Below are 12749 nucleotides of genomic sequence, written 5' to 3'. Positions count from 1 at the left end.
TGTTTTAGGCAATAAAATAGGAGTGCATACAAAGCAGTGAAACATCAAGTTCCTCCAGCTCATGACACACAGGAGGTTAGCAACCGCTAGATGTTCAGGACTCAGAGGATAATGCTATCTTGACATAAATATGAAGCAGATGGTTGATATTGTAAGGAAACAAAGATCTCCAACACAGCAGGTGCTTGTATATATGGGTTGGGAGTAGAGCGTTTATTCCACTTCCCATGCTGGCCCACTCTCTTCCCGACGCATATACAGAAAGAAAACTCTTGTTTATTCCTTTTCAGATAAAACAATAAAGTTGTGGAAAATCAGTGAACGGGACAAGAGACCAGAGGGTTACAATCTAAAGGAGGAGAATGGAAGATACAGGGATCCAACCACTGTGACCACGCTCAGGGTGAGTGCGCAGCATCCACCTATTTTGATCACGATCAGGGTTGCTCTCTTCTCCATGACTGAACCCCCTTACCCAAGCTCTGCCTCACAAGCTGTTGTCTATTGCAGGTGCCAGTTTTCCGCCCCATGGACCTGATGGTGGAAGCAAGTCCACGCAGGATATTCGCCAACGCTCACACGTATCACATCAACTCCATCTCTGTCAACAGCGACTATGAAACCTACCTGTCAGCAGATGACCTGCGGGTCAACTTGTGGCACTTGGAGATCACAGACAGGAGCTTTAGTATCCTTTAGTACATGGGACACTGCTTAGATCTCACTGCGACGTAGGTACCCCTAGGAGGAGAGAGCAGAACCTAGCTCGGAGAGTAGCCCAGAGTCCTCACACAGTACACAGGTGTTTTGTAATTCAGTACATAGCTCTTTTCTGTATTCTACATGCCAAGCGCTACCATCTTCCTTTGGTTTCCTAGCAGCTCCTGTTTTGTATCCCACACGTGGTCATTAGTAGGATCTGCTCTCTTAGGCTGCGAACCCGCTGCGGCCGGTGGCGCGCGGTCGCGGGCCACCAGACCCTTACCCTAATGGCCCTTGCCCCCGCTGCCTCCTTCCGGCAGGGCTGACTACATACTGTGACGCGTCAGCCGGCCGATGCTGCAAGATCCTAGTGATTTTCAGCGCTGACGCGTCATGTGGTACGCGAGTCAGCCAATGGGGAGGAGGGGAGGGAAGGAGCTAGATGGGAGGCGCCTTGGGCGGGGGGGAGGGAAGGAGCTGCGGGTTAAAGTGTGTGTGTGTGTGTGTGTGTGTGTGTGTGTGTGTGTGTGTGTGTGTGTGTGTGTGTGTGTGTGTGTGTGTAGGTGGCGGTAGGGGGGTGGACGGCACCACTATCAGATCCCTCCCGCTCCCGCCCCGCTCCGGCTCCCTCAGACCGCATATCGCGGTCTGTGCCTGTCAGCGCGCCGCCTGTCTGTAGTGCGGGCGCGCTGACTGAGGGAGCGGGGCCTTAGCCTAAGGCTACCCTTATAGTGCCAGTGACGTCAGGCTACGGTCGTTGGAATTCAAATTGCGATGACTTCCAGCGATCGTGACCAAGCCGTCGCGACGGCGGCAATGCATTTGTTTTGACGTGATGTCGCTGCCGCCGGCACTATAAGCGCAGCCTAAGGACGCGCGTATAGTGCAGTCGACGCGTGACGTCACCCGTCGCCGCTAGCGAAAGTTGTATTTCGCTTTGCAGCGGCGTCGCAGGTGACCAGGCCAGTGATTGGTTCAGGGGATGTCACATGAGGCGACAGCCCCATTAAAATCAAATATTGCCGGCTTCATAAAATCACGTCGCTTTGTCGCCGTCGCGCTTACTATAAGCGCATGCGGCGCCAACAATGCATTTGTTTTCGAGCGACATTGCGTCACCGGCACTATAAGCGCGGCCTAAGGCATCAAAACCAAGAGGGAAGCTTCTCCTGTCTGCGAACTACCAGGAATCTAGAGACCTCTCAGAACTGTTTTTTCTTCCTTTTTGTGTGTGTTTTTAATGCTCATTGTTGCTATTCCCTTAAATGTGGTCACACTGAGTGGGCTTTATGCGAGGTTCTATGTTGTCTCTAGTAAGATCTTTTAGCAGGGCCTTCTCAAATCATTAATCTCATTTGTTCTTGGTCTGGGATATCCCTGTCCCAAAGTCTTGCTCGTTCCTTCACTCCCCACAACAGACATAGTTGATATTAAACCTGCCAACATGGAGGAACTGACGGAGGTGATCACAGCTGCAGAATTCCACCCCCATCACTGCAACACTTTTGTATACAGCAGCAGCAAAGGCACCATCCGTCTGTGTGACATGCGGGAGTCAGCACTGTGTGACCGCCATTCCAAGCGTGAGTCAGCCTGAGGGGCAGGGTCCCATCAGGTCATCCTTTTCTAATCAGGGGCAGAACTGCTGCTAGTAGTCTGTGTCTTGGTGTGGGGCCCAGTGTTTGTACTGCCAGCGGTCAGTCCGTTCACTTTGGTTTTTTTTAGACTTTGAGACGCTGGTGGTGAATCAATATACTTTGAAGTCTCTTCTTAAAATATTGAATTACCCTCTCTCTTCCTCCTTTTTAGCAGCCACTAATTTTTCATTACAGTTTCTTTATTGGGGTGCATCACCTGGCCAGCTGATATACTAATACAGAGTCCATTTCAGAGGCGATGATTTGAGGTCCTTTGCTTTATATTTATCTTTACGGTTGGAGTTTTGAGTGATCCATCCAGTAATCATTATCCTGGGACGCCTCGGCTGGAATGGTGTTTGAGAAGGAGGCGTCATCCTGAACCTTGTACTTCTGTTCCCAGTTTTTGAGGAGCCAGAGGATCCCAGCAACAGGTCATTCTTCTCAGAGATCATCTCCTCCATATCGGATGTGAAATTCAGCCACAACGGCCGATATTTGATGACCAGGGACTACCTGTCGGTCAAGATCTGGGACCTGAACATGGAGAACCGGCCAGTGGAAACCTATCAGGTAAGACGTTATAGGAGATGGGGCAGCATGCTGGGCAGATAGCTGGAGCTCTGCGCTGACAACATTTCTAGCAGTGTGCTTATCTGTAGTCGCAATGTGCCGGCATGTCTCTTGTGTGTGAGATGGTTGTGGGGGGCTTTCAGGCCTCTGGTAAGTGAAGGCCTGAGTGTCCTCAACAAACTTGTAAAGGATAGACTTTTTCATCAGATCCTTCTCAGTTCTCAATAGTATACAAAGATCTCAGACAGCCCTGAGATCTGTAATAACATGCAGGGTGAAGCAAGTCTGACTTCAGAGGGGTTTTAGTATTATCACAGAACAGAGAAGGAATCCCTGTAAATTACTCACTCGATTAAATTAGACCTATTTAATGATTTCATTCTATTATAGGCTAAAGCTGTAAAATTCCAGGCATTCTTGAAATCCCTGCTCTCTGATTGGTTAACATTCCGGTCATGATTCAATCAGTAATGCCTGGAATTTTTGGCAACTTGCCAATTCAGCTTTCAGGGATGCAGGGGACGGGCGCTGAGAATTTGAAATTAAAAACTGTTACCAGTCCACTCCTCTCCTCACAGCTCGGCAGCATATGCAGGCTCTCTCACAGCTGCACCTCCGCTCCTCTCCTCACACAGCTTGGCCATACAGCATGCAGTCTCTCTCACAGCTGCTAGTGCTGTCTGAAGCTGTTTGGTCCCAACTAGTAACTTTGTTGCTTGCAACAAAGTCATATTTCTTCCACTACTTTATACTGTAGCTTTTGCTGAGGTAATTATTTGCTTTTTATTTAGTTTGTAGTTTAAAACACTGTCCCCCCACTTCTCTTCCCCATCTCTCCTCCACCCACCTATTATCCTCCCCTCTTCTCCCCCTCCACTCATCCAAATCCCCCCACTTCTCCCACTAACCCCTTTTTCCCCCTCACCCCTCTTTCTCCCCCTCACATCTCTCACCCCTCACCTCTCACCCCTTACCTCTCTTCCCCCCCTCACTTCCCCCCCACCTCTCTTACTCTCTCTTCCCCCCCCCCACCTCTCTTCCCCCCCACCTCTCTTCCCCCCCACCTCTCTCCCCCTCTTCCCCCCCCCCACCTCTGTCCCCCCACCTCTCTTCCCCAACTCTCTCCCCATCACCACTCTGCCCCCTCTCCTCTTCCCCTCCTCATTTCTCTCTTCACCCCCACCTCACCTCTCTCTCTTCTCCCACACCTCACCTCTCTCTTCTCCCACCCCTCCCCCCCTCACCTCTCTCTCTGTTTATGAAAAAAGCCTACATTTAGCCTATAATAGTAATAATCCCAGAAGAACAGGGCATTTTTGGCCAATAACGCCCTTGCTGGGTTAAAGTGCTTCAACTCTTCCAGCCAGGGCATTATTGGCCAGTAATGCCTTGTCCTTCGGGGGTTATTACTTAAATATATCACTTTTATTTAAAATGCATTAAAATATACTTTTCACACTCAAACTAATAAAATAGCCAAATTCTAGATAAATATGTGATAGGCTTCGCATAAATATACAGTCTTATTCGGGGTAAGGGTGGATCTTTATCTCCCAATCAAAATGCCTCCTTTTATAAATATTACAATATATAGAGGACTACAGCCATTTGTGGGTATATGAATGTTACATATTACAATGCATCATTACATAGGTCTCATTTAGGGGAGTGTCAGACATTTACAAGGATTCCTTTTCCATTCAGTGTGGTCTATACATACTGTATCCCGTGTGCACCTCCCTTTACAATTAAGACACAAGCTGAGCAATGGTGTATCATTAGTGGGTTTGAGTATTATCAATATGCCTTGTGTACATTGATATTCTGGCACTCAGACTAACTGTTCCAAGAGATTTAGTACATCGTCCTCTACTAAAAAACACCTGGAATGCATAAAGAATGAATGTCAAATACCTGTGAAGTCGGACTTGTTATACCGTGTAACACCATGGATATTATAGAGTACACTTTTTTTTTTTTTTCAAGGTACATGAATACCTCAGGAGTAAACTCTGCTCCTTGTATGAAAACGACTGCATCTTTGACAAGTTTGAGTGCTGTTGGAACGGCCCTGACAAGTAAGTGGCTTGTGCTTCAGTTTCTGTTAACACTTTTACAGCTGTTGATTTATAAATAGAAAGTTATTGAAAACAGTCCATAGATTCTACATAACTTAAAATGGTAACTGCAGGAATACATCTGAGTAACACACAGGTTGAGTGTGTTCATAATCTAGTGCGGCCTTCTGAAACACTGGTGGGGGTACTTCTGGGTAAACGTTGGTCCTAGTAAAGGCGGCACTAGTACTTCAAAGGAGCAATCCTTTCTAAGATCAAAGTGACCAGCACTTTTAACACTTTTTACTTTATGGGATCATTCAATAGGCAAAACAAGGTAGTGGAATAAAATGAGGTTTATTCGGATGAAATCCGCGGACACAAAATGAATACACAAAATACAGAAAGAATACACACTTACACCTGCTTCGGAAGGCTTACCCTGACCGAGACCTCATCCCGGGCTACGCGGTAGTCTTTTCGGGAAGACCGGACAACCGTAACCCTTTGTTCTATTCTCAGAACTTGGTCCTAGCGTCTGGCTTAGTCTTAGCTAGGCAGTGTGACGGTGAAGGGGTACCCTGGCTCACTAATAAAGGTTCAGCCCACTTGGGTACCCCTGATCCGTGTGTTGAGGTGCTCGAGTGTCAGCTCTTGGACCCAGATGTCATAAATGCATTACTGTGACTGTTTTGTTTGTGTTTTTCCTTTCCTGGCGTGCTGGGACCAGGAGATTTCTAGGCTGTAAGTTTCAGGGTGGGTTTGCCGGAGAAAGTATTTGCAGAATGTGTCTGTATCGGGGTTCCGGAGTTCTGGGATACCCCAAAAGTTGGATCCGGGAATCGAGTGAGATTCTCGGATACAGCCAAGCACATTGCTCCGGGCAAACTGCGATCCTGAAAACGTTCTTGCAACTCAACGCCAGGATTCCTGCTGCTGCATAATCCAGACAAGGTAAACGAGGCATGAAGGGTTTAATGTATACCTGCAACAATACAGGGGATCCCTAGTATAAAGGGGGGTGCCCAGACACATGCCAAGGTACCCTGAACCTGGTATAGGGGTTCAGGGGGTGCTCCAGCTATATGATAAAGCCGAGTGATTTCTTGTGTGTAAAAAGTTTAAAAGTTATTTCTAGCGAGTGGCAAGGATGAGGCTAGTGCGTGTAAGCAGTAAAGCCCCTTACTCCATCCCTGACACCAGAATAGGGACTTAAACATTTTGTTACTCAAGATACAAGACACAGTATATTTTATTAAAGAGTTATGTTTAATAGGGATATGTATACTGATTATCTGTGAATGAACTGCGGGATTTCCAAGTCATGGATTCCAAGAGACCAGATGGCTACCAAGCTTGGTGCCTATGGACTTGAAAGCCTCAAGGATGCCAAGGTGTTAGAACAGGCGGGGAATTGCAGTCAAGCTTGAGTACCCCCATCCTGGGCTAACACAGGGCTATCCGGCCACCATTTGCCAGAACCCAGACTCTGTGAGCCTGGTGCCACGGGGGGCACGGTATGCAAAGAGGCAGAGGTGCCAGGTTGGCGCATGCCCCTTTGCAGAACGGAAAAGGTGCCCTCCCAGCTTTGCAATACTGACAAATCGGTGATTGGCTGGCAGGGAAATTCCCACGCTCTGATAGGCTGTTGAGGGGTGTGAATGGGACACTGAAACCCAGAAGAAACCTTGCAGCCAATCAGGAGCGCAGATTCCAAGCGCCAACCCAACCGCGGCAAATTCAAAGATGCTCTGTGCTGAATAGACGTGAGCCGGCTTCAAAGATTTTGAGTGGGAAAATGTTCAAAGTCACGTTTTTGAGAACGTATTAATCGAGTCTGGCATTGCTTGCCGAAATCAATTCCAGGATTTCGTGAGGACCTCCCGGTCATTGGAAAGGGCTCCTACAGAGGTCATTTTTGTGTATTTTGTTCCATGGGTTATTTTATTCGTTAGCCCTGTTCCCAGAAGTGTGTTAACTGTGTAAATTGTGTTACATTGTATAGGTCTTTTCCTGAAATGAATTACAATTTATTTTACCTCCTTGCTTTGCTCAATCAATGATCTCGGTATAAAAAGGTGTTAATAAACCTGGTCTCCCGTGACAGGCAGGCTTTCCCAGCTCCAAAAATGAAGCAGGTTGCTCTGCTATTACCAACAGAGCAACTTTGAAAAGTCCACCAGCGCGTTACCGACACAGCCACAAGATCGTCTGGTTCTATGATCGGCCAGTCCCCTTACATAGACCTTGGTGTTCTATGTCTAACATGGACAAGGGGCTGGCGACCAATCAGAGATCGTATCGTACCTCAGGCAGCCAATCAGAATGGGGGATCGTCTGGCTGCTTACGTCATAGGAGGGGACATGCAAAGCCGGGCGAGCAGGAAATATGAATAGGCAATGGGAAAATGCGCTTACCAGCAGCATCTTCCCCCAGCCAACCCATTGCCACCCGCTGGGCAGGCTCCAGCAGGTCTGGCAATCCAAAAGGTGCCCCAGCAGGGTGCATTTTGTTCTCTGAACCTGTTACTTCACCCTTCCCCACTCACCAGACGGTCTTCCACCTCTGGGCATCCTTTCTCTCCTTTGTGCTCCGATATCTATGCAGACATCCCGGCACCTATGTAGATGCTCTGGCTGACTGTATAGACCTTATTACATATTGTATGAAACATACTACACTGCTTTATTGAACATATATCTCTTGGGGAACCTTATTTATGTGGGGGAAATGTGCCTGGAACATTTAGGCTCGTAAACCAGGATTCTGGGGGACACTGTGTTGCCCTGGTGTAATTCACCTCGCGTACCGCAAATCATGCCTGCACGTCGGGGAGAATTATGTGACTACTGTAACTTTTTCCCCCGAACTCCTGTCAACAAGATAATCACATTTTGACCCAAATATCCCACCTGCAACTCCCATTCCCAAAGTCTCATGTTTATTGGGAAAGGGTGAAGAAGAGAGGCTAAGCAAGGCACAACGGATTTGAAAATAATCTAATTTATTGAGTCATTTATATTGGCTCAATAAATTTTATTATTTTCCAATCCATTGTGTCTTGCGTAGCCTCTCTTCTTGCACTGTTGGATCTGCTGCAGGCTTCTATCCAGATGCAGGAGCACCGGTAATTATACCACATTTATTCTTTATTTGGTGTGCAGCATCTACCATTCTCTATATTGGGAAAGGGGAACAGGTAAAACTCACAACAGGACTGGTTTTAGATATACATTACAGTGTGCCTGGATTATGGTGCTACTTTAGCGCTGTGCATTATGGCCAAACATCTCCACTTTGGTCTCGTCTGTCCAAAGGACATTGTTCCAAAAGTCTTGTGATTTGTTCAGATGCAACTTTGCAAACCTAAGCCGTGCTGCCATGTTCTTTTTTGAGAGTAGAGGATTTCTCCTGGCAACCCTTCCAAACAAACCATACTTGTTCAGTCTTTTTCTAATTGTACTGTCATAAATTTAACATTTAACATGTTAACTGAGGCCTGTAGAGTCTGAGATGTAACTCGTTTTTTTTGCAATTTCTTTGAGTATTGCACGGTCTGACCTTGGGGTGAATTTACTGGGACGTCCACTCCTGGGAAGATTGGCAACTGTCTTGAATGTTTTCCACTTTTGAATAATCTTTCTTTCTCACTGTAGAATGATGGACTTTAAATTGTTTGTAAGTGGCCTTATAACCCTTCCCAGATTGGGCAGCAACAATTGCTTCTCTAAGATTATTGCTGATGCCTTTCCACCTTCGCATTGTGTTAACACACCTGAATGCTCCAGACCAGCAAACTGCTAAAACTTCGGCTTTTATAGAGGTGATCACACTTGCAGATGATCAATTAATCAAGGGCATTTGATTAGCAGCTCCTGTCTGCTACTTAGCATCTTAATTCCTATGGAAGCAGTAAGGATGTACTTAGTTTTTCACACATGGCTTCTCCATTTTGGCATTATTTTTGTTAAATAAATCATGACACGGTGTAATATGTCATGTGTTGTTGTACATCTGAGGTTGTATTTACCTCCTTTTTAGACCTGCTAAGGAACAGATGATTGTTATTATGTCCTGATATGTAAAACCATAGCATTCAAAGAGGGTGTACTTTCTTTTTCACACAACTGTACATGCAACCCATGCAAAAGTTGCTGTGGTAGTGAGATAAATCTGGATACTATGATGTAGTCACAAGTCATGTAATATCATATGTTATTCCCATAGCGGAAAGCACAAGCCCTATGATAATACCTTGAGAGGATATCTGTTGAACCATAGCCGTGAAACAAACAGATCCTCTTGTGGATAAAGGGTAATGGCTCCTGGAGTTGAGACAAATAAAAGTCCTGAGTAGATGACTGACTTGAATGTCAACAAAGGCTCCAAAAGTTAGTACTCACAACTTCCTAGATCAATGTGTCTCTGGAGTCGGCGTGCACTCAGCTTGCGAAGACGAGTAACTGGAAGTACTCCCATGGGGAAAGAATTAAGTGGTGCACACCCTGAAGAACGATGGAGGCTGGGTCGCTCAAAAAGTAAATAATCTTTATTCTGTCATCAGCAACAAGTAAAATCAAGGAACAGCAGTGGGTACTCTAATGCGTTTCACGCACCTTTTTGCAGCTTCCTCTGCTGTTCCTTGATTTTACTTGTTGCTGATGACAGAATAAAGATTTTTACTTTTTGAGCGATCCAGCCTCCATCGTTCTTCATGCTGTGCACTTCATCCTTCCCCCATGGGAGTACTTCTGGTTAATCTAGTATTTGTCTACATTTGTCTCTGAGGATCCCCCCCAGGTATATTCATACTGGCAGGTCAGATCCAGGAGGTCACTGGTGGGCCAGTCGTACAACAATAAACAAACAAACAGAAAACGGGCAAAGGGAGAAATCTCTGTGAGAGACCTAATCTCACTAATGTAATGAGTCTAGACTAGTGCTCCGAGGACCCCATTTAGCAAATAAATGTGGTTTTATCTGTACTAAATCAGGTCCATGTCTGTGGCTAATTGGGTATACAAAACAGCATAGGGACAAGTGAGGCATAGCTAGAGGCTCTAGAAGATGCCTTTTATGGGTGTAATACGCAATGTATTTTTTTTTTTTTGTAGATTTGTAAGCTTCGGGAGGGCGGGGGGTGGGGTTGGCGGCGGCGTGGTGTTCTCCTTTTTGGGGAATAGGATGCTGGGGTTTGGAATCGCGCTTTGTGGTATGGTTTTATCTGATACGTTTGTACTAGTGTCATTGGTTATCCAACAGCGACATGGTCTTGGTAGGCCTCTGTAGTCCAAGGCTGCACTTTTCCTTATGGTAACTGTCACCAACTTCACATCGGTGTACATGTGACTTGTGTATGCGACGAGGGTTAATACATCTAGCTAACCAGGTGACATTTCCCTGCAGGGTCCATAAATTGAGCAATATTTCCCCTTAAACCGTCACACTACACTTCAATTCACTTCCACCACCATGAATATCAGATCTTACCTGTAGACTCCTTGGTCCCTGTTTTCCAAGGGAAAATTTGTAATTTAACACTCAACGTAGCAAAATGTGTCCTAAAATGCGGTTAATATCTTTAAAAAGCGTTTGATTTATTTAGAGCCCAAAGACAACTTATTACATTTTAGCTTTTATGTACAAAAAAAATAGTGCTTGGTTACAACAAACATACAATACAGTCAGTTCATAAAATAAGCCATTATTTCAGGATTTTTCTGCTATGTGATTTCCAGTTAGGGCGTTGGTTTTTTATTTCCCCCCCCAAACTTGTTTGCAAGATATAGGGATATTTTTTTTTCCTTACTGTTTGAGCTTTAGACGCTTGTTTATACATAGTCCACCTGTGTGCTGCTCAGATGAAGTGCTGGAGTTATCCTTTTGTCGCTGTACTGTGGTTCATTTTGAGGGACAATTCACCATTCCCTGCGCACTATATCCCCTCACTCCTATTTATTTGCATACTTCGTGAGGTATCTGGGATTATTCCTTTTCTTTTCAATCCATGAATTTCTTCTCTGTCCAGAGCTTCGTTGTTCACTTCCTAAAACGCTGCTATAAAAATGTTCAAATACTTAACCTGGTCACAATTTTTGGTGGTCTTACTTGGTCCCCTTTGCTTTACTGTGTAAAGGACGCTTATTTTAAAGTATCACAAAGTATGCCCTATCTTATTTTACATCAACCTGATATTGGTATAGTTCCATATTGGATGTTTCCAAAATGTATTGCTGTAAATCTGTGCTCTGATGTATTTGGGATACATTAGAAAGCAATGTTAAAGCAATATGGTTTTCATGTTTTGGTTAAATAATGTAATTGTCCATAAGAGGCATTAGGATGTGCACGCTAATGCATGCAGTCAGGTTGTTTTTGCATCTATGGTATATTCATGTAATCCCAGAAATGCTGTATACTCGTATTGTCTCGGGATCAGGCTGTGTGTCCTGATGTGCAGGATACTTGAGGTCCTCACTCAATTGTCACCTTCTCTCCACAGTGTCGTTATGACTGGTTCCTACAATAACTTCTTCCGTATGTTCGACCGCAACACAAAACGCGACATGACTCTTGAGGCATCACGTGAGAACAGCAAGCCACGCACAGTGCTGAAACCACGCAAGGTGTGTGCCAGTGGTAAGCGGAAGAAGGACGAGATCACGGTGGACAGTCTGGATTTCAACAAGAAGATTCTGCACACAGCCTGGCACCCCAAGGAGAACATCATCGCTGTGGCAACCACCAACAACCTGTATATATTCCAAGATAGAGTCAATTAGGTCTGGCATTCTCGTATGGACAGTCCCTCGTCCGCCTAGTTCCGATAGTCGAGCCTAGAATTCGAACCCCATTCAAAAACCGAAAAGAAAAAAAAAATTCCGACAGTGCGGGAACTCTTGCCAGTCACTCCCTGTCTGACTCTTTCAGTGTTTAAGAAGGTGCCATGAAAAACCCTTTTTATAGCTGAGCGGGGAGTCACCTTGCTCCTGCTGTCTGCGCGTTTGCTCGCCATGTAGGGTAACGGCTGGGTTACTGTACTTTTGTTCTTTTTAACCATCTCGCCTGATCTGTAGATTCAAGTCGTCTGTTATTTTTTTAATTATTTTCCATTGTGATGTCAAATGCAGTTAATGGTTTTCACACTTTGATTAACCTCTGCAGTGTTGGATAGTGTTGTGGGCCCCTCCAATATTATCTTAATCTGTGTAATCTCATTACTCTTAATTTCCTTTCAAGGTCCTCCTTTATTTTGTTCGGTTTTCTTTTTTTACTCAAATCTGCACTTTTTTTTCTTTCTTCTGTGGCTTGTATCAGGTTTTTCTGTTCTCTGCTACTCTCTCTGCTATTCCATCCCTTCCTTCTCTTATCTCTATATATCCTGCTTCCTGTTCTGCCCAGCGCTGGTATAAATCTGAGCGCTATAAAGCACACAGGGAATGGGTTAACCTTGGCAGGGGGAGGTGGAATTGGGAAAAAGGCTATTGCTGAAAGTTGTCCTGAACAAATGTTTTAATGACGACCTGACTGTAATCACTTCTTGCCTTGTCTGGCACCGAAAGGGAAAAAAAGACTTTAAAAAAAAAAGAAAGGATAAAAACTACTGAATAAAAGACAAAGAATGGAGGTGTGTGTGTGTGTGTGTCTGTGTTTGTTTGTTAAGAAATCTATTGCTTTTCCCAGGTTGCTCTCAGTGCCAGGACCAGCCTGTTGGGAATCTGATCCCAGAGTTTGCTGTAAAAAGGATACAAAAGTCGGTCATAGCCGGTCTGGGGTGCA

At 45.3% G+C, this 12749-nt stretch overlaps 1 protein-coding gene across 5 annotated transcripts in view; it reads left to right on the top strand.

Annotated features, from left to right (window-relative positions):
- The window catches only part of PPP2R2A (protein phosphatase 2 regulatory subunit Balpha), a 57085-nt gene extending 44489 nt beyond the window's left edge, over window positions 1-12596 (top strand). For all 5 annotated transcript variants that reach the window (XM_075601568.1, XM_075601567.1, XM_075601566.1 and 2 more), the window contains 6 exons: window positions 291-403; window positions 511-688; window positions 2121-2285; window positions 2743-2912; window positions 4899-4990; window positions 11473-12596. In XM_075601568.1, the coding sequence (XP_075457683.1) occupies window positions 291-403; window positions 511-688; window positions 2121-2285; window positions 2743-2912; window positions 4899-4990; window positions 11473-11752 (998 nt within the window). In that variant the 3' untranslated portion in view covers window positions 11753-12596. The remainder of the gene's footprint in view (window positions 1-290; window positions 404-510; window positions 689-2120; window positions 2286-2742; window positions 2913-4898; window positions 4991-11472) is intronic.
- The last annotated feature ends 153 nt before the right edge of the window (window positions 12597-12749 follow it).

This window comes from Ascaphus truei, chromosome 5 (assembly GCF_040206685.1).
Source record: "Ascaphus truei isolate aAscTru1 chromosome 5, aAscTru1.hap1, whole genome shotgun sequence".
Classification (NCBI taxonomy): Eukaryota; Metazoa; Chordata; class Amphibia; order Anura; family Ascaphidae; genus Ascaphus; species Ascaphus truei.
Note: the sequence above shows the minus strand (reverse complement) of the source record. Positions and strands in the feature narration are given on the sequence as shown.